Consider the following 21,713-nt stretch of genomic DNA (forward strand, 5'->3'; position numbering starts at 1 on the left):
GATCTTGATTTGACCAAGTGAATTAATGGGTTTAACCCATCAATATTAGTCAGCCCCGGATATTTAAACTTTGAAAAATTCAAGTTAAATTCTATACATTTATAAAGGGAAAAAAATCCAAAAAAGCTCAAACTCTTCCAGCTCTTGCATAGGGAATACTCTGCTTCAAGGACACTTGAACAAAATGCAAATTTAAGGGAAAGCTCCACCCAGCGGGTGGGATTGGTGCTACCTTAGAGTTCTTGGCAGAATCTCTTCAGTGAGCCTTAGTTCCCTCTCAGCCCCTGCACCTCGTGGTCTTAACAGAAATACCCCAACTTCGAGTTCTCCTAATTTTAGGATACAGCTGTTGCAAGAAGGACACGTAGGTCACACCATAGCCAACCCAGCAGCCATTCCACAGCTGTAGAACCCTAGCGGCCTTCCAGAATCTTCTCCCTGCAGGTCTGCTTATCATAATGGCAATGGCTTCAGTTGGGAAATTTGATCATGCAAAACTCAGGGCATGGGCTTTGAAGTCAGATAATATCTGGGTTCCAGTCCAGACTCTGGCATTTACTAATGAATGACCTTGGGCAGTTGCTCAATACAAGGCAGAGGCATTATTGGTAATGAAGACTACCAGTAGCTCATCTTCAGAGAGTGCATGTAACAGGCGCTTGTGAATTTGTGTTCACTCAAGTAATCTTCATAGTTGCATAATGTACAACTATAACCTCTCTTTTATAGATGAGGAAGTTGAGGCACAGAGGAGTCAGTAACTTCCTCACAGTGAAATAGCTAAGAAGTGGCAAGTCCGTGATTCCAGCCCAGACCTTCTTTCTCCAAAGCCCCTATGCCAAAGAGCTGTGTTCTCCAGTACTTAGCCAGCAACCCCATGTGGTTATTTAAATCAATTAAAAGTAAATAAAATTAAGAATTCAAGTTCTCAGTTGCCACATGTGGCCAATGGCTATGATGCTGGACCGCCCAGGTATAGAGAGGGAGGATGATTCAACATCATCTCAGAACATTCCGGTAGACGATGCTACTTATAGAGCTTCCGGGATTTTACTCCTTAGAAAATCTGAGACTTGAGCTGTATGGCTTTCTTGTATTATTATTAATAGACACATGGTTGTGATATATTGAAATTCCTTTTGCACTTGGCCCAGTAGGGAAATGCCAAGCAAAAAGCCAAAAAGTCTAACTCACATGACATTTTTCCTGTTTTCCCAATGCATTACTTCAAATTTACCAAATGGTCTCCTGTCATTTCTGTTTGATATGTAGGGACATTCACTAATTTTCCCAAAGAGCCAGCTTCTTCTACAGCTCTGCCTTGACCTCTTTGGGCTCTCTGTATAATATTTAGTACCCGTGTACCTTCATCTCGCCTGTGACTTGAAGGACCGGAGCTGACTTCTGAAGTCGGCAGAGTCCCTGAAGGACTGTGGGCTCTGAGTCTCTGGCATATTTCCCCTCCCCAGTTCCTTCTCTTGGACTTTCTCTGCTCACCTCTGTTACACGGTTAATAAAGGCCAGAGAGAAGAAAGGAAAGAGCTCAAGATTCCTTGCCTGAACTCCTGGATGATTCAGCCTAGAAATCTGCAAACTCCCAGAAGCCGGTGGAATTATAGTAAACACCCCTAACCTTGTGAATACACATTTACCTGCTTCCAAGTCTCCATGGTGGAGAAGACTGGACTGATATCTGATCTAGTCAATAATTTATAGAGTTAGACAGCCATCTACTCCTTGCCAAGCAGCTGGATGTCATGACCTTTGCTTCATGCCCCAGTGTAGAGGAAGGAGGACACCTTGAACTGCTCCTCTTCTGGTGCAGAGAAGGAGCCTCTGGGCTTCCAAACCCAGGAGTTGCTTGGGTCTTAGCCACTCTGTAAATCAGATCCAGGTCTGTACCCCACCTCCTACCTCTGCTTCTTTGTTAGTTGATGTTATTTGTACAGTGTGGATATGATCCCACTCTGTTCTACCGATGGGTTTTATTAATGCAACAGTGTTGAAAGGGATGAATAGATGTGCTTAAATCAGGGGTGAGGCTCCATTTATCATTAACGTTCAGCTGGGAGAGAGGCCAGCATGGTCTTCACTAGATACCATCTCTCAAGTGCCCAGCGCATCACGCCAAGCTCCTAGAAGAGTAAGGTCAGTTGAATTTTCTGAGTATCTGCTGAGTCCCTTGCCTGTGCCAGGCACTGTCTGGGCGCCAGAGGGATTGAGAGATGATGAATACCCGGCCCAGCACGGATGTTCTGTTGGCCCCAGGTGTTCAGCCATGGGAGCTAGACCAAAGGAGAGGCAGAATTCCCAGGGTAGAGGGGGTGGATCTCAAAGGACATGCAGGAGTTCCAGAGTGAAAGTGGGGAGAAAGGGCGTTCCAGACTGGGCAAATCAAGGGGCACCAGCTCAGAGGGCTGAACACGCATGGCAGCCTTTGATGGGCTGATATAGGCATGACTGGAGGGCAGAGTAATGACAGTATGGAACATGAAATTCTGCTCTTAGGGCTGCTGAGAGGACGGGAGGCCAAGCTTATGGACAGCCCAAAGAGCAGAATTTAGCAGGATGTGCTTCTGTCCCTAGACAGCTGCAAGCCACTGGAGGATTTTTCAGGGGGAAGGGACCCAACCTCAGTCCAACAAGCTCTCTGGCAATCATGGAAAGCCCACGATCCAGGGAACTGAGTGGGTGTGAGTTCTTTGAAATTAGGTGCTACGAGTATCACACACTGTCCATCCCATGGTCTACTAATGTGAAATTTAGACTCATGGAGAACCAGCCAGTCTAAGAGCTAGATCGTGCCCAACAATAATTATTAATTGACTTGATTTTCTGAGATTTTCAGTGGTTCCAAAGAGATGGATTTACCTTACGTTTGGAAACCTCAAGGAGTTGAAATGTCCCTAGCAGCCTTTGTTTTTGAAAGTTGAGCTTCACATTTATAGGGTGTGTGGTAAGCAGGGCTTTTTCCCCCCAAGTTAAATAAAACAGAGAAGATACATGAGCATCAGTTTTAAAGCGCCTAGTCTAAATTAGAGTCAAGATTGAATCTCATCTATTTTATTTATTTTGCTTTTCAACTGGGGATTGCATTGGTCCACCAAGTGCTGCTCCCATTCTGCTCCCATAAAAGAGTGGGTCCAGGCCCACCCCTAGTCGCTGCCCAGACAGTATCGCCCACAGAGCTGGGGTGTATTCCGCCGCTGATAGCGTCCAAGTGCTGTCCGGAGGTTGTTCTGAGTGCTGAGCTACTGAGGCCCTACAAGCGTATGTTAACGCTGATGGGGGGTCCTGGTTCTTGACCCATCACTCATACCCTCCAAGCCACGTGAAGCTACCAGGGATTCCGGAGCAAAAACTTAAGGTACTTCAGTTCCTGCCAAATAAGCCCTATTCAACGCTTTGAAGCTGTGGCACCAGAGTGGGCGGGCAACCAGAACTCTAGTAATATTTGCATTTGGAGATTGTAAAAACTCTGATGCGGCTATAAAATTGTGTTTAAAATGATCAAGGAGGGGCGGTCTGGGTGGCTCAGTTGGTTAAGCAACGAACATTGGCTCAGGTCGTGATCCTGCGGTCCTGGGATTAGGTCCCACATCGGGCTCCCTGCTCAGCAGGGAGTTTGCATCTCCCTCTGACCTCTCCCTCTCATCCTCTCTCTCTCATTCTGTCTCTTTCTCAAATAAATAAATAAATAAAATCTTTAAGACAATAAAATGATCAAGGAGTTAGGTATGCAGGCAAAAAGAATGGTCAATTGTGGAAAGTCCTGGATGGCTCTGCACAGTCCATACACACAGTCCGTATACTGCGAGAATGGTGAGGAAGTTTTCTTTCCCAAGTGCGCTGAGTTGACTTGCGAAGAACATTTTGTGTTGTTTTTTGGTTTCGTATCTGTCTGGGGGACTCTCCGAAACTCTCCAGTGGTCAGATTGTCTTCCCAATCCCCTCTTTAAGTATTTATAATTTGTTCTTAAGAATTTGGAACCCCCTCACCACACTTTGCCTGAACTTTTCTAAATGGTGTGTTTTGATAGTTTCTACATTTCAAAACTCATTTTGTAACGTGGTAAGCTAAAGACTGATATCGCACACGTGCACACACGCGCACACACACACACACACACACACACGGTAGCTAACTACCTGTGGGGTTGGGAACCAGGCAAACCTGAATTTGCATCCTGCTCTGCTACCAACGAGCTGTGTGACCTTGGGCAACTTAGTTAACCTCTCTGGGCCTCAGTGTCTTCATCTATAAAACACAGACAATAACAGGTCCTGCCTCATAGATGCTTAAAGGACTGAGTGAGACCAAATGTCGAAAGCACTTGGGTCAGTGCCTGGTGCCGAGCAAGTGCTCGATAAATTCAGTGGCAGTGGTTTTTTATTGTTACTTTGAATGGGACATCCATTGCAAGGATGTTCATCCATTGATGTGTTCATCCATTGCAAGGACTTGTGCGCAGGAAGTGCTTAGTAAGTGTTTATTACAATGAATTGAATTGCTTCCAACTGTTTAACTTGGTTTGGGGGATAAAGATTTCCCTTTCTCCTGTGATGCTTGCAGCCCCGGTGGTCCAGCATGAGAGGAAGGAGGCAGTATCTTGTAGAAGGGAGAGCCCATGGAGTCAGGCCTCCCTCTGGTCCTTGAAATTTTCTCTGACACAGTTATCAAGTGCAAGGTTTTTAAATTGCCTTTGGCTGAAAGAATTGGGTCATGGGTTCCATTCTGGCAAAATCCCTGTCATCTAGAACACGATGGCAAGGAAAGGTCCCCCACACACCCAATCCCAAAGCCTTGGGGCCCTGGTAAGTTGAAGTGCAGGGAGGGCTACGAGTTCAGGACTCGGCTGTGGTGGGATTCACACTTGACTGTTTGGTTTTGCACTCACCATTTGGTTTTGCAGATTCCCCAGCATTTCTACACACACAAACCTGCAAACCGGCTTAGAACTGTGTGCTCTGTTGGGGGGCGGGGGCGGGTAAGGGGGTGGGAGGGACCGGGGTTGGTTGAGGTCATTGCCGATGAACCAGCTATCTTTCCAACAAAACAATGACTGATCAAGGCAAAGGATCCCTAACTGAGATCCATGGATGGGCAGGAAGTGTCCAGAAAACCCCTGAAATTATCCGTAAAATGTCTGTGGGCCGGGAGTGGGGAAACACCACTGGGAGTGCTTTTTCTGTGGAGAGAGACCGTAGCCTTTAAGGGATTCTCAAAGGAGTTTGTGACCCAAGGCAATTAAGACCGCAAAGCTGTTTGGTTTTGTTGCCGCAGACCAGTGGGTGTGTGTAAGCACAGCCCCCCAGAAACGCCCCGGCTAGGCAGGCAGTCAGAAGCATTTTGTGGCCAAGCAGCTGATGGACTGTTCAATCGGTTGTTGTAGACTCATGTAGACAAAGCCTGCAAGCTTGGGGAAGCCAGGCACCCCCAGGTCAGCCTCGGGCGACAGCCCCCATCCTGCCAGGCCCTGGGGAGTGAGTCCTTCCTGCCCAGCAGCTCCTTTGCTCATGAGCTGGCCCGAGTCACCTCCTCGTACAGCACCTCAGAGGCAGCGCCCTGGGGCGGCTGGGATCCGAAGGCCTGGAGGCAGGTGCCTGCTCCACTACTGCCTAGCTGCGACGCTGTAGGTAAGTCACTTCCCCTGAGCCTCGCTTTCTCATCTGTCAACCGGGGCGCCGTCCCCTGCTCAGCCTGCCGCCTGCCTCACAGTGTTGTTGGGGGAACAGAGGAGGTGACAGCCCGTAAAGCTCTATACCCCTAGGAGGGATCTCTAGTGCTTTCTCTACTGTGCCCCAGCCAGTCTTTGGCAAAGAGACCACCCAAGTGGTCTCCAGGCCCCTGAGCCTCAGCTGCAGGGAAATGAGTGGGGGTTGCCCCGGGTGCAATTGCCCCTCCCTGCAGTAAGCCTTCCAGCACCCTGGGTCGTTCCCTGCCTGTCTGTCCCTGCGGCCAGACTGTGAGCCCGAAGGGGGACAGGGGCTGGGCTCCTGGAGGTCCCCCACCCACCCGGTGCCTGCCTGCTCTGTGCCCAGTGGGTGTTCGGGGCCTGTCTCTCCCGCCAGCTCCACTGTGGACTCTGCACCCCCAAGGTGTTCCCTGACCCCACCCAAGACTCGTGTGCCCTAGAAGTGGGAAGCCGGACCACCCTACTAGAGGACTGCAGCTGGAGGAGAGCAGGCAGCAGGAAGCCAGGCCGAGCCTGTCCACGAAGGCTGTGAATTTGGATCAGCCCCTGGAGTCTAGAAGGAACGGCTTGACTTGCCTTGAAGAGTCACATTAGTGGTCACAGGGGCGAGATGGGGGATGCCAGCCAGAGTGGGCCTTGGCAGAGAGTATCCCGTGAACTATGGCGTAAAATATCAGTGTGCCCAGGCCGCCTGCCGTGTCTGCAGAAAAAAGCTGGAGACATGAGCATTTGCTAAGTGACAGTGATCAGAAGATGCTCATCAGGCTGAAACGGCCTCCAGGCTTCTGGCCTTTAATGGCAATCCTGCTCGGGTACGTATGGCCTTGTTCTCCTTGGGCCCTTATAAGTCACAGAGCACCTCAGCTGTTCGAGGTCCGGTTGGACCCGGGGAAATCACGGCTCAAAGTCCAGCCCAAAACTGCCCAGGAATCAGAATCAGCAAACCTGCTTTTCCCTGCCTTTCCCTCTCCTCACGAGTCCAGCGTCATGCACCATCATGGATGGGGATCCCAGCTAGCTTGCCTCAAATTCCTAGTCATTCCCCTGCCTTATTGTGTCTCTTGCCAAGGCTCCGCCTTCGGCCCAGCACCGGAGGAGGGCCAGGCAGATGCTTGGCCAGCCAGGTTTTCCTCAGAAGCTTTGGAAGCTGGGTGCTCCTCGGGGGCTTCAAGGGATGGGGTGTCTTTGCCAGCTCAGCCCGGGACTCAGGAAGGCCAGGCTCAGTGTGAGACGGAGGACACAGGCCCCACAGGGGAAGAAGAAAGGCAAGCGGCAAAGACATTTGTTTCCTCTGCCCTGGGATCATTCCCAGCATTTAGACCAAGCCCTTCCGGGACCAGGCAGCCCCAATCCGCCCGAGACAGGGAAGGAATCAGAATAGAGGTCACGCAGTTGGAAATCAAGCAGAAAGAAACTGGAGAGTAAAACAGCTGACCTACAGCTCTCTGCTCTTTGCTGCTGATGGCATTGACTTTGTGAAGCCCCTAGAGACAGCCTCACACTGGTCCAGACCCAAGGGCAGCGGCCTCTGCATGGGGGAGGCTCCAGGGCCCCTATGCCAGGATCCTGGAGGGGCCCAGAGGGACCCCTGCAGAACACACTCAGGGTTTCGGCCATGCCCATGCGCTACCGATCCCTTCACTCTATCATTGGTTTCTTTAGAAAATGTGTCACCATCTGCAGGGATCTTCTTCGATTAAGTTACTTGTATCTTATCAGCTTCCCCCTCCATTAAAAGCTCCAGAAGAATGAGAAGCCCAGCGCTATCCCACAAGAGATGTGTGCCCACTGATTGACAGAGGGACTTCTGGCCACTAAGTAAACCCCATCTTCCCATCTGCTATGGGACCACCTCCAGAGCCACTGAGGCCTGCATCTCGCTGGGGGCAATCTGAGCCCAGAAGGACAGTGAGCAGAGGCAAAGCAAGAGGGCCAGATCTTGGCCTCAGCTGTCAACAGAAAGAAGTGGCTTGATGGCACACTCTTCAGTCCCATCATTCTGGAGAAAGTCATGGGCATTGAGAGTTAGGAGGGCCCCGGAAACAAGGAACCTGAGCAGTCATTCACTGTAGGAAACCCCTATGGCTTCCCAAGGACACTTGGCGGAGGACACGGGGCTCCCAATGGAAGTGTCTGCATTCCCTGCACCCACGGGCTGCCGGGGAGCCAGGGCCCATGGGTCTCAGGTGTCCCCATCCTTCTGGGTGTGAGAGCCCCAAGAATTCCGATACTGACTTCATGCTCTCCAACGAGAATGCTGTCTTCCCTACCATTTCAAAGGATAAGTCAGAAAGGTGGGTGATTTGTCTCCAAACCAGGCTTCCAGAAACTACAAAAGAAGGTGCTTTTCCTAGTGGAGTAATACATGAATCAACACACAGAGGAGAGCTTTGAACTTGAACTTTGAACTTTGAACCTTTGAACTTGAAGGTAGCTGAGTGCCTTCTGCTGTGTGGCAGGCTGGCTCCTGTGGGGGCTCTCAGGGGCCAGGTGTGCTCGGAAAGGAGGCCCGGTTACCTAAAGGTAGAAAAAGATCCCCCCTCCTCCTCCCCTCCCTTCCACTCTCCTTCCTCAAGGTGCTGTACATCCCCTGTCAGCCCCCAGGAGCTACTCCTCGGGAATCCCCTTCTGAGTCAGAATGCTCTCCTGGAGGTCGGGGGTAAAACTTCCGTCTGAATCTGGTCCACATCCAGGAACCCCTCGCAGGCTCCTGTGAGTGAGTGCTGCTGGCCGTCTGTCCTTCTGCCTCTCCCCCACCTCCTCCGCCTGATTAGGTGCTGGGCTTACAGGAGACATTCACCTGCGGCCGCTTCCGGCCGGACCTGCTCGTGGGGGCCGCTGTGTGAGGCTCAGCTGAGTCGGGCAGTTGAGGGGTTCAGGTCAGCCTTCTGCCTCTCTCTCTCTCCGGCCTAGCACGCACAGATGAGGCACTTGCCTTTCCGTGAGCCCCCAGAGTTGGGTGAGGGCTCTGCAGCTTCCTGGGCATCAGCATGAAGCTTCTAGAAAGGCGGCCACAGATCTTCCAGGGTGGCCGTCCTGCCTGAGACCTCTCTGTGAACGTGGCACCTCAGCCAAGTAGGACTGGGAGGAGGGGTGACAGAAGAAAACTGGGGCCCTAGTTCTCTGGGAGACTTCCAGACGGCCCCAGGCCAGCGCCCCCAGGCTCACACAGCACTCACCGGACCCTGCTCATTGGTGTCACCCGGCACAACAGCACCGAGCGCTGTGACAACTGTCGCCCTAGAAGAAGGAGTCTTTTGATGATCTGCTCCATCACCAGGCTTAGGAAAAGCACAGGTTGCCTGAGCCATCCTTCCCAAGCGTTGGTCACTAAGCAGCAACTTTCAGCCATCACTTCCTCCCGGTCACTGAAAACATTTGTCATTTCCTGTTTTCTCCATTTCCCAGCGATTCTAATTGTCAGTGTCAAAAGGCAACAACTGTTTTCTCGGGGCTTATCTTTGGAGCACATTGATTCAGAACAAAGGATGGGGGCCTCCGTCTGCCAAACAAAGGAAGCAGCCTCCTGGGGAGGCCTCCTCTGCCAGGGCCAACAGGACCAGGCCCAGAGCGGCGGGGCTGCGGGGCCTCCGGACGCCCAGCCTAGCGAAGAGACTCCTGCTTGATGGTGGCGTCCCAGCGTCCCGGGATGCCGGAGGCCCCGCCCCGTAGGCCAGGTGTCAACGTGCTGTTTAAACCTGGGAGTTTTCGTAGCCATCCCGCTGACCAGAGCCCCCCTTGAATTTGGGAACCTCCGGATCCCGTGCTTCCCTGGATGAACACTGGACTTTCATCTAGCCAACACCACCCAGTCCCTCCACCCTTGACCCCTGCCCCAGCCCAGCCTTCTCTTTTATTTCCTGTGCCCTTGGAGTGTCTTTCCTCTGCTTTTTCCTTGGCTGTGCTCGGTAGCCTCTACCTGTCCCCCCTCCTCCCCCGACCCCCACTCTTATACAACTGCGTTGTTTGAGGAAACTGATGGGGCAGGCGGTGCAGACGGATTTAGGGTTGATGTTGACCCAGCCAGCCACAGGAGCAGGTCTCCAGAAGCAGCTGGTCCCCACAAGCAGTGGGCTGAAGAGGCCAGAGAGGCCGGAGCGCTGGGTCTTCATATAGGAGGCATTGCCCTTCCTAGATGTGTCACTCTGGGCTGTCATTTAAATTCTCAGGGCCTCACATGTCTCATCAGTAAGCTGGGGCTGTGGATCTTCTGCCCAGATCTCTGAAGGCTGGCATAGGGCCCAGGGGAGAAGCGGAAGGGCAAGGGCCGCCCCCAGAAGGGCAGGCAGAGCCGAGCTTCCATGCCCCACTTCCTGCCTTGGGCCGTCATGTGATGGCCGCGCTCCTCGGTGGCCAGGTCCCTACCCAGAGTGACATAGCAGGGCCGACCTCAAGGAGGACGTGAAAGAACGAGTGCAGGCGGCTCAGCACAGTGAGCACGTGTGGGCTGGCCCCGGGCTCCCCCCCATCCGGGCTCTAGCAGGAAGAGCGCAGTTCCATGGGCCGCCCGAGGCGTGGCCCCAGTGGAGGGGAGCAAGGGCCCAGACAGGAAGCAGGCTAAGGAAGGGACAGTGAGATGGCTTCTGTTGTTGTCTGCCTGTCCGGTGAGGGCAGAAAAGCAGGTCCTGCCAGGCAGCCTGTGTTCTAGGTCAAGTCCTCTGGCATCTGGGGGTGGGGGTGGGGTGCAGCTCCACAAGTGGACTAAGGTGGGAGAGGCTCCTTCCTGACCCAGCTGCCTTGGTTGTCAGCACCCTATCAAGCAGGCTTCCTGAGAAGGGGAGAGAGATGGCAGTGAGTGAGCACTGCACTGGGAGTCAGACCTGGGTCCCATTCGCAACCTGACACCGAAGGGCTGAGGGTCTCAGGACAAGCCGCTCTTGCGGGGCCCTTGTCTGTTTCTCCGCTGGCTACATCCTTGAGCCACTCCCAGACCCAGTGCTGGGGCTGCAGCCCTGAAGCTTGGCTCCTTCCCCGGCCCACCAGCTGCCCCTGCGATGGAGACAGGAAGCTTGTCCCCGTTGCGCATGCTCCAGCCAGGCAGGAGAATGAAGGGAAGCTGGCAGTGAGTGGCGACGCTGGGTGGCAGACAATGCATTTATCTGACCGTGTGATCATCCTGCCGTTCATGCCAGCACCGCCCAGAACGAGCCTGGGCCCTGTCCCCGTGACAGCCTGGCAGAGGCTGGGTACCCACATAGCCATAGCCCAGCGTCAGCTCTGCCCCATCCACAGCATCCCTGGTTTGCTCTGCCATTCATGGTCCTCACAGTTCCGGGCCCGAGCCCTACCCCATCACTAGTGTCCTCGCAGTACAGCCGGTCCATCTGGGTCTCCCTGAGACCTGCATACCCAGACTCTTGTCCGCACTGTAGACATGGTCTGGCCAAGGCAGAGGAGTGCAGGACTGTCACCTCCCTCCTTCTACATACTCTGCTTCTATTAATGCAGCCTAATGTTACATTTGCTCTTTTGGTGACCACATCTCACTGCTGACCCATCCTGAGCAGAAGGACATCCAAAATGCCTGAACCTTTTCTCTGTGTGCTCTTGCTGTTAAGCTCTGTGTTTCCTGCCCCATCCTATGCTGTCGCAGTTGATTTCTTAACCCAGGTGCAGAATCCTACTTTTGTTTATACCTGTGGAACTTTGCTCGGGAGGGCGGGGCATGCATGCAAGTGTGTGTTGATGTGTTCACTCATGCTTTCTGCTACACCAAAGCCAAGTCCTGGGCCCCCACACAGCAATCCCAAGGCCAATTTTCTTGGTAGACACTATCTAACACGTCTTTCTCATCTTCTGTTTAGCAAGAGAAGCAGAGATCAGGTCTTACGGCAATGACCCCTGAACAGCGGAGTGCATATATTGCCCAACAAATGAGTCAATTTCAAGGTAAGCAGTTAAGGTCATTGTTCCCAAAGGGCAGGCCTGGGAGTGTGTGTGGAGGGGGTACGGGGTGGTGAGAATTCACTCCAGTATAAGCAGTCACTGTCAGTGTTTCTGAAAGTTCTGAGGGAGAGAAGGGAGGTCTGCAGCTTAGTTCAACACAGGACGGGTTCGATCCCACATTGAAAGCTTCAGGAGGATCTCAACTGAAAGCCAGGTTTTAATGACTCTAATATCAGTGCTTAGTTCAAGAGATTAATTAGACTGAATCAGGCCCTTTAAAGCAGTTATTCTCAAAAGGAGAAAGGCACACCTTCAGCTTTCTGATCCTGTCCCCCCACACCAACAGCCGCTGCTGGAGTGACCTCCCATTCTAAATATTCCTGAGCCATCTCTGAGGTGTGGGAAGCGGAGCCGGGGCTGGGGATGCTCTTCCTCAAAGTGCCTGTGGCAGGGTCTGCCAGAGCCTTCACGGATAGCAGGGGTCCCCACCCTCTACCATGGCCACTACAAATGTGATCCACATTTATGGGCCGGGGATACAGAGATTAACAAAAGATGTCGGGCGTGGTCCCCACTTCGTGGAACTTCCAGACTAGCTGGGGACATGTGTGTTAAACAATCCCTATGAGCCAGTGGAGTGACCTTGGTCCAGGACAAGAGGACTCTAACCTGGGGCGAAGGATGACTGCTTGCCCTCTGGCAGGTGGTGGACATTTTCATTTTAGCCCAGTGCCACCTGCGTTCTCCTGCAAGAAGCCCTATTCCTTGGGGCCTGATGCCAGCTGAATGTCCCAGCTGCCCAGGCTGGAGCGACATGTCAGGCATGCTTCAGCAGCAGTCACAAGACAGACAAGTTCCAGGAAGGCCAGCGACAAGGGGTGGATATCTGTCAAGGCGTGCCTGGTGCCACACCTATGTACAGAGTGCTGAACATATACGCAAACCCAGACCCTGGCCTTGTGAAGCTTATAATCTACCTGAAAAAGTAGACCCTATAAGCTGGCATTTTCATACGATGTGATCATCCCTTGGTGCATGTATTCGGGGTAGCTGGGAGCGCAGACCGGGGATTCGGGGAGGGCTTCACAGAAGAACCGCATTCGACTGAGGGTAGAGGAAAAAGGGGAGTTGAGAGGAGTTGGGGAGCCAAGGGTGGAAGGCAAGAGATTGGTGCTGTAGCCCAGGTCGTGGATGACTGTGGCACTGACCCCCACTTCTCTCTTTCGGTAGCCGTCCAAGAACAAGTCACCTCCAAGTGTAGCCAGACCAAGGCAAGATCCCCATCTAGTCAGTCCGTGATGCCACCCAGAGCGGGGCTCCTTCAGAACAATCCGAATCCAGCAATGATCCCACCCACCAGGCACCAGAGCCGCAAGGGCATGGACATGGCTTTGCCGACTCCGACTCCGGGCAATCAACAAGGAATTTTCAACCCTAACCCTCCATTTCCCATACCCTCACACTTGGGCCAGAACCCCCCAGGCAGTGCCCGTCTGCAGATTGCCAAGGCCTTCCCCTCAGAAGCGCCCCTGCCTATATTCTGTCCCAGATCCCTGGGCAGCCAGCTTCCAAGTCCCCACCAGCTCAGACAACCCTGTGTGCCAAGAAATCCTACAGTGTTGAAAGAAGCCACGTGGGTGGCAGTGGCAGCAGCTGGGACCACAGCGGTCTCCAGGGAGCCCCCCCTTAGCCACACAGACCTTAGCATCCGGCCGCACTTGGAGAGCAACTCGATCTTCACCAGGGCGCCCACCAGAGCTCCGGTGGGATCCCCGACATTTCCATCACAGCAAGCAGTTGTGCCACCCAGTCAAGTGGCCCCAGGAGGCAGGCCTGGCCAGAAGGTGAGCTTCGGCCTTCTGGGCAACCAGAGTCTCAGGCAGAGCCCAGTGCAGGGTCCCGTGCTAGTGTCCAGTGCCACCAAGTCCCTCCAGCAGGGCATGGCTGGCTTTGGTCCGGTGAGTCCCATAGAGGGCATCGAGCCGCCAAGCTATGTGGCTGCTGCCATCGCCACCAGCCAGTCCCTGGGTCCATTCAGCAGAATGGGCTTCCCCCCTGAGCTGCCACCTTACGACTTTCTGCCCCCGCCCCAGCCCCAGCTCAACGGTGTGCTCTCAGCCCCTGACTGCAGTGAGGTGGATTTCGTTGACGCTCTCCTGAAAGGCCCCAGAGGGAGCCAGGAGGAGGGCTGGGTGTGCAACCTGAGGCTCATCGATGACGTTTTGGAAGAGCGCGCTGCCGCTGCCACTGCCGCTGCCGCCACCGCTGCTGTCCCCCAGAGCGCAGGGGGGCTTTAAGTGCTCATAGAAACACCCGCACCCACACCTCTTTGGGCAATGACGTGCAACGCCATAGCAAATTCACCACCTGCCCCCCAGCCACGCAGTTGCTTCCTCCCTACGATGTGAGTGGCACCCGCCTCTGCTCATCCCTCTCTCTACCTGTGACAAAGCGGAAAGCTGGTGATTTTTCAAGCTACCTGTACATATTTGAAAATTTTGTAAATGGTTTTCCTAAACGTTAATGACAGAAGTATTTATACTTCATTTTGTGACTTTGTAAATAAAGCGACGGCTTTTGTTTCAGTAGAGTTGTGTTTATTATGCATTGTTTGTGTTTATTACACACTGTTGCAAATACGCAGGCTGTGTACGGAGCTCCAGCGCTCCCTTGTGAAGCCCCAGTGAAGCTTCCCTTAGAAGCCACGGGGTTGAGTCGCTTATGGTTTTGATGCAATGAGATATGTGGATGTGACCAAGAGGCATTGTACAAACTGACAAAGGCCGAATAGAAACCCCCTGGCCATTTATGGCCGAATAGAACCCCCTTGGCCATTTATTGCAATTTTCAGTAAAAATGCTATCGTCTTGTGTGATTCTTAAAATCTATTGCAAACCTGTTAGTGTCCGCCTGGAGCGCATATTACAGGTGGCCTGCAGGGGAAATTTTCCAGGAGGCTTGGAGTTCTTCGGATTTGGGAGGGGTGTAGAGAGGGCCTGTGAGCTGAACACAGGCCATGCGGTCCATGCTGAGCATCCAGGGTGTCCTCCCTCTATCATTCAGAGAAACCCCCAGGCTCCCACTTCCCCAGTGGCACCTTGCAGGGCGGAGGTGAGATGTTCCTGGTTTAAAGCCTTTCAGTGTTTGTTTTCATGTAAGGTCTGTGGTTGGGGGTGGGGTGGGGGGGAGTCTGTAAACATTAATAGTTGACTTGGGGTTTGTCTTTGATGGTTTTTATCTGCAATTATCGTCATGTATATTTAAGTGTCTGTTATAGAAAACCCACACCCACTGTCCTGTAAACTTTTCCTCAGTGCCCAGACTTGTGTAATCACGTTTTAATTGCCACCTCCTCTTTCGCCCCTACATTTGAAATCTGGCATCTGTTTCCAGCCAGTGCGTTTTTTCTTTGTACTGTAATAAACAGCCAGGAGAAAAGTGCCTCTATGTTTTCATTGTTCAAGGGATCATCCGACGTCCCTGTGTCCGCTAAGCCTACTGGTGTCTTTGGTCCTTTCCTCTCGAGAGGCTACTCGGTGCCTTGTGCAGCGGGAAGATGCCACAGCGAGGGCTGATGGGTAAGAAGTTTGTGAAGCCCCTCATTTTTTGTTTTTGGGGGTTTTTTCTTTTTGTTTATTTCTTTGTTTTTTTACCCCAAGGTCTTCATTTTACAGGGAAGGAAACAGAGGCCACGGAAGTAGCTGCGCCGGCGGCAGGGGGCGGGGGTGACTTGCACCGCCAATCCAGGCTCTCGGCCCCAGCCCGCGTCCTCTTTCCACTGAGGGGGGGACAGACCCAATTAAAGATCCGTATTCTTCCCATGCAAGGGACACCCAAATAGGGCACGGGGCGGGGGGCGCGCTGAGACAGGAGGCACGTCCGCTGCGCAGTAGAGGGAAGTCATGCCTCTTCGCAAGGCCGGGGAGGCTGCGACTTGCCGCGCCCCCTCCACCTCCTCTCCCAAAGCCTGGGCTAAACCCAACCCAGTGCCCGCTGAGTGCGGAGCCCGAGGAGCTCCGGGGGCGGGGGCTCCAGGGCCGCAGAGCTCCGCTTCAGGTTCCCTGACCGCAGTGGAAGGGAGTTACCGCGGCACTTCGCCCGCCCCCCGTCCCGCCCCCCCGCCCCGCCCCTTCCCAAACCCCGCCCCCTGGAGTCGCTGCACCGCCCCTTCACTCCCCACCTGCTGCCCCCGCTCGCCCGGCCCCCTACGGTCCCCTCTGCTCTTCTCCCAGCAGACCTTTGCAGCAGGCGGGCTGGCTGTCGGTTGTTTCCGATTTAAACTGCACGAAATCCACAGGGACTTCCGTGACTCCACACTCGGGCCACCCCCTCACTGCGACAAAGTGGCTTCCACAGAGCTTAATACGGATTTCGCTTATGGTAGGGTCTCATTCAGAGGGGGACCCTAATAGGATGGCAGGGACCCCTGCCTCTCCCATGAAAGCGCACGTCCCCCCACCCCCCGAAGGCAGCAGGGAAGCTACTTGGGAAGCCCCTCCCTGCCGTGTTCTGGAAGAGCAGAGCGGATTGCTGGTTGGCATCGTTTGTAGTGCAAACCCAATACATCACATGTATCCCCCAACTGCCTGGGAGAACTGATACCCTCATCGTGGATGTACAAAGTGTTCCACCACAATGGCACACTCTGGGGGCTGAGGGACGCATGGACGTGGAGGCATCCTGTCCTGTCCAATGGAGCCTAAAATGCTCCAGGACGATGCCTTCACCCACCATTCTCAATGGCTGAGACTAAGAGCAAGATGGACAGCCTTCCGGCCAGCGGGGTGGAGGACACCTGCGTTCCCCAAAAGCCCCGCCCCTGGCCTCCTGCTCCATACAGGCCCCTCCAGCTTGCAGAACATTCTTCCCAGGTCTGGATAACCGATGTGTCCTACAGGTGTTCCTGAGCTATGGGCCTCACCCGCTGTCACAGTCTTTGCACCCACTCCCCCAGGCGCCCACAGGCAGCACCTCCCCAGGAGCCTTCCTTGCTGGGGCTCCCAGTGCTATCTCAAGTTCCCCAGGGTGCCAGGCTCCAGGTCAGCCCCAGCTCCAGGCAAGCCCGAGCTTCACCTCAGAGTCATGCCGGGGCACTCAGGTCCAGCTCTCCTGTCTCCTGTCTCTGACGGGCCCAGGGGCATCAGGGGTGGGGCCAGGGGCCCTTCCTGATTCTGTGTAGGACCCACCTGCCCAGTGACTGTTGCTCCCAGCCAGCCAGTGAGGGGCCAAATCCCTGTAGACACCCCAACCCAGCCCTCCCAGTCAGGCCTCCTCAGCCTTCCAGAGGGCTCTGGGAGCCATAGCTGTCTCCACTCTGCTGACTGTCCGAGCCCCCAAAGCAAAGCTGAGCTCAGCCCACTGGACCAGTGCCAGCCAGCCATGGCCTTGAGGCTGAGCCAGTGTGGACAGCAGTGTTGACGGCTCCCTGAGCAATTCCCACCACCCGACCCGCGCTGGCCTCACTGCCCCGCCCACCATGCCACCCCCCCTCTGCCGGTCTCACTGCCCCGCCCACCCTGCCACCACCCCCCCTCTGCCGGTCTCACTGCCCCGCCCACCCTGCCACCACCCCCCCTCTGCCGCTCTCACTGCCCCGCCCACCCTGCCACCACCCCCCCTCTGCCGGTCTCACTGCCCCGCCCACCCTGCCACCACCCCCCCTCTGCCGGTCTCACTGCCCCGCCCACCCTGCCACCACCCCCCCTCTGCCGCTCTCACTGCCCCGCCCACCCTGCCACCACCCCCCCTCTGCCGGTCTCACTGCCCCGCCCACCCTGCCACCACCCCCCCTCTGCCGCTCTCACTGCCCCGCCCACCCTGCCACCATCCCCCCTCTGCCGGTCTCACTGCCCCGCCCACCCTGCCACCACCCCCCCTCTGCCGGTCTCACTGCCCCGCCCACCCTGCCACCACCCCCCCTCTGCCGCTCTCACTGCCCCGCCCACCCTGCCACCACCCCCCCTCTGCCGGTCTCACTGCCCCGCCCACCCTGCCACCACCCCCCCTCTGCCGGTCTCACTGCCCCGCCCACCCTGCCACCACCCCCCCTCTGCCGCTCTCACTGCCCCGCCCACCCTGCCACCACCCCCCCTCTGCCGGTCTCACTGCCCCGCCCACCCTGCCACCACCCCCCCTCTGCCGCTCTCACTGCCCCGCCCACCCTGCCACCACCCCCCCTCTGCCGCTCTCACTGCCCCGCCCACCCTGCCACCACCCCCCCTCTGCCGGTCTCACTGCCCCGCCCACCCTGCCACCACCCCCCCTCTGCCGGTCTCACTGCCCTCCCCCACCCCTGCCATCCTTTCCCTCTGACCTCGGGCCCTTTCCTATTCCCCCAGCATGGTTGTCCCAGGTTTCTCTTTGCAAGCGACAGCTCCCACCGTTCTGCTGCCACTTAGCTCCCCTCTCTTTTGTACCTTCAGCCTCTCCTCTGCTGGATTCCACCCAGGGGCTCCCAACCCAGCCATGTTCAACAAGCCCTAAATATCACAGCCCACCCAGCCACGGCTGTAGCTCCCTACCACCCTCCCACTCACTCCTCAACCAGAGTGCCCCGGCTCCAGTCCCCGCTCCTTCCCCTAAGCACACTGCTCAGCGTACAGCTTCCGCCTGGCCCAAGTCCAATGTAAGCTTCTCAGTCCTCCGTGGATTTACCCCTTCAGCAGCACTGGACTCTACCTCCTTCCAGAAAAGCACTGGCCCTGAGCTCCTGGAAGCCTCTGGCCTGCAGCCTAGCCGTCTCCTGCTCTGCGATCTGTTCTGCCCTGCGTCGTCGCTGTGAGAAGACACTGCTCTCCCAGGGCTTCCTCTCACTCACATAGGACTTCCTCCCCCTACCCCGCCCTTCTCCTGGGCACATAAAAGGGTTTCGAGCCTGTGTTCCAGCATTCCGGCATCTCAGCATCTTGATGGCCCGGTGAAGAAGAGTGTGGTGCATCTGGGCTAGGCCCTAGATTTCAGTCCCCAGGGGAATGCTAAGGGACTGGGCTGAAATCCTCTAGGCCTCTTGAAAAAAGAATGAAAGAGCTTAGAGTCCTCCAGATGCCTCCCACGAAGACAGTTCTCCCCACCATGCTTCGGACCACAGCACCCTTGGGCAGAGTCCCTCATGGCCCCTGGCCTGTGCGAGTCCTTCCTACAGGAGCTTGCGGGCCAGAACCCGAAGGCCTTCCCACAGCTGCGGGGAAAGAAGCAGGATCACTCGCTCCGTGCCCTATCCCAACACCCCCTCCCAACTCTGAGGTCAACCTCAATGAAAATGCTAGAAGGCCCCAGGGACCTTTGTGAGACCCCAAGGCCTCGCTCCTTTACTAGAGCAAGCTCAGGCCCCTGGAGCCCCCAGGGCCAAGGTCTGTAGATAAGGTACTATATCTCGCTTGCCATTCAGCCTAGGAAGTCCGGGGGATCTGCCAGCGAACATGGGGTTCTAAAGACGTGCCTGGCTTCCCTAGTGTGTGTCGTTCAGTGATTCCATGAGCAGCCTTGTGCCAGGCACAGACAGGGACACAGACACGGTCCCAGCCTCATGGAGCCAACGGGGTGTGTCGAGGGTCTAGGCATCAGGGGTATAGCAGAGAACAGAACCGGTGGGAGCTGTACGTGTGTGTGTACGTGCGTGTGCATGTGTGTGTGTGTGTGTGTGAGAGAGAGAGAGAGAGAGAGACAGACAGAGAGAAAGTCAGGGCTATGTGTTAGTCAGGGTTCTCCAAAGAAATAGAACCAATGGGATGGAGTTGTATCTATATATAGAGATAGATAGATATAGATAGATCAGAATACACACACACGCACACACACGCACACACACGCGCGCACACAGATTTATTACGGGGAATCAGGTCACACGATTCTGGAGGCTGAGAAGCCCCACAGTCTGCCCTCTATAAGCAGGAGACCAGGGCAGCTGGTGCTATACTTCAGTCTGAGCCTGGAGGCCTAAGAACAGGGGAGCCATTTTTGTAAATCCCAGTCTGAAGTCAGAAGATGACAGGGCCCAGCTCAAGGAGTGGGGCAGGGAAAAAGGGGCTAATTCCACCTTTCTCTGTCTTTTGTTCTATTCAGGTCCTCACCAGATTGGAAGATGCCCACCCACGTTGGGGAGGGCCATCTGCTTGCTGAGTCCACTGATTTCAAATGTGGATCTCATCCGGAAACACCCTCACAGACACACCCAGAAACAAGGCTTAATCTGGGCACCCATGGCCCCATCAAGGTGACACACAAAATTAAGCATTCTCTACAGGTTTGCCTCTTGAACAACATAGGTTTGAACTATGTGGGTCCTCTCATATGTACATTTTTTTTCCCAATGAATACAGTACAGTCCTGCAAATATATTTTCTCTTGCTTGTGATTTTCTTGACATTTTCTTTTCTCCAGCCTACTTTATGGTAAGAATACAGTATACAATACATATGACGTAGAAAATATGTGTTAACAGACTTGACGTTATCAGTAAGGCCTCCAGTTAACAGTCAGCTGCTAGTACTTACGTTCTGGAGGAGTCAAAAGCAACACATGAATTCAATGACACAGGGGGTTGGTCACCCCTAACCCCTGTGTTGTTCATGGGTCAATTGTATATAACTATTTCTCTCTGTCTGTCTCTGCCTCTTTCTCTCAGTGTGGCCCTTGGCACAGGACAAGACAGATGAGCCGTCGGAAAGGAAATAGAAGCATACATGGGAATTAAGACAATGAAGAAGGTGGTATTTCAAATCAGTGAGGGAGACTCAACACATCAAGATAAACTCAGATGATTCAAAGATTATCACAGAAAAAATAACCCATAAAAGAACTATAAGAGAACAAGGATGGGTATTTTTTATAATATAGAGTAGATCAGGCTTCTGCAGTCATGATGTGAAACCCAGAATCCATAAAGGAAAAGACTGATGAAATTAGCCACATAAAATATAGAAACTTGTATACAGGAAGAGACACCATGAAAGTCAAAAGATAAATGACTTTTTTTTTTTTAATTTGAAACACATGACAGACAAAGGCTGATATAACTAATACTTACAAATAAAGGTAGTAGATGGTCTACAAAAAGGAAAGTACCAGAATTTCATAGCGGTTTTCTTCAACATAACCAAAACTCACCAACAACCTGGGCATCTACCAGTAGGAGAATGGATAGACAAACTGATCTGTTATTGCAAAGCAGAACTACTCATCTGCACAGAGTGACAATCTCAGCAGTGGAAAGGAATGATGTCTGATAACAAGCTACAAAGTGGATAAATTTCAAATGCGTTATGCTGAGAGAAAGAAGCCAGACACAGAACTTTCTGGGGTGATGGTAAATTCTTTTTTTTTTTTTTTCTTTTGAGAGAGAGAGGGAGAGCTGGGGGGAGGAGCGGAGAGAGAGGGAGAGAGAGAATCTTAGGCAGGCTCCACACTCAGCTTGAAGCCTAGGCAGATGCAGGGCTCAATCTCAGGACCCAGAGATCATGACCTGAGCCAAAATCAGGAGTCAGATGCTTAACCTACTGAGTCACCCAGGCGCGCTGGTAAATTCTGTCTTGCTAGGGATGTGGGTTATATTGGTGTACACATTGTCAAAACTCAGAAAATGTTCCATTTGAGATCTGAGCATGTCATGGTAACTAAATTTTACCTAAAATAGAAAAACCTTAAACAAGTACTGAACTCTAATTTGTGATCTGCTGGGGCACTCAGGGGCGAAGTGTACTCATGTCTGAAACTTACTTGGAAACACACAAAAAGATGATTGATGGATGGCTAGAGAAGATGGGCAGAGAGATAGATATGGTAAAGCAAATAGAATAACATGTTAATTATAGAATCTAGGAGGCGGTCTATGAAGACTTAATGTACATCTCTTCAAACTTTTCTGATTACTTGAAAATTTCCATAATAAAACATCAGGGAAAATAATTTTTTAAAGTACAGAGGTGCTTTTTAAGTATAAATAGAGCAATTTGAGGAAGAAGAAAAAGGCCACGGAGACCCAGTTTATACTTGGGGAGTGGAAGGGGAATTGGGCCTGATTTTCCTACAGTCTGTTTTCCGGAAGTCGGTACAGCTTAATACAAAACCACAGGGAGCTCCTAGCCACCTGCTGCATGAAACAACTAGAAGATTGGTCTTCTCTCACCCTATCCC

The 21,713-nt window shown here is 53.6% G+C and overlaps 1 protein-coding gene across 3 annotated transcripts in view; it reads left to right on the forward strand.

The window, feature by feature from the left end:
* The window catches only part of MAMLD1 (mastermind like domain containing 1), a 108,696-nt gene extending 93,676 nt beyond the window's left edge, over positions 1 to 15,020 (forward strand). For 2 of the 3 annotated variants that reach the window (XM_059157002.1, XM_059157003.1), the window contains 2 exons: positions 11,501 to 11,585; positions 12,813 to 15,020. In XM_059157002.1, coding sequence (XP_059012985.1) covers positions 11,501 to 11,585; positions 12,813 to 13,879 — 1,152 coding nt within the window. In that variant the 3' untranslated portion in view covers positions 13,880 to 15,020. Of the gene's footprint in view, positions 1 to 5,393; positions 5,638 to 11,500; positions 11,586 to 12,812 lie in introns of all 3 variants that reach the window. The other variant, XM_059157004.1, reaches the window with a different exon arrangement.
* The last annotated feature ends 6,693 nt before the right edge of the window (positions 15,021 to 21,713 follow it).

This window comes from Mustela lutreola, chromosome X, assembly GCF_030435805.1.
Source record: "Mustela lutreola isolate mMusLut2 chromosome X, mMusLut2.pri, whole genome shotgun sequence".
Taxonomy (NCBI): domain Eukaryota; kingdom Metazoa; phylum Chordata; class Mammalia; order Carnivora; family Mustelidae; genus Mustela; species Mustela lutreola.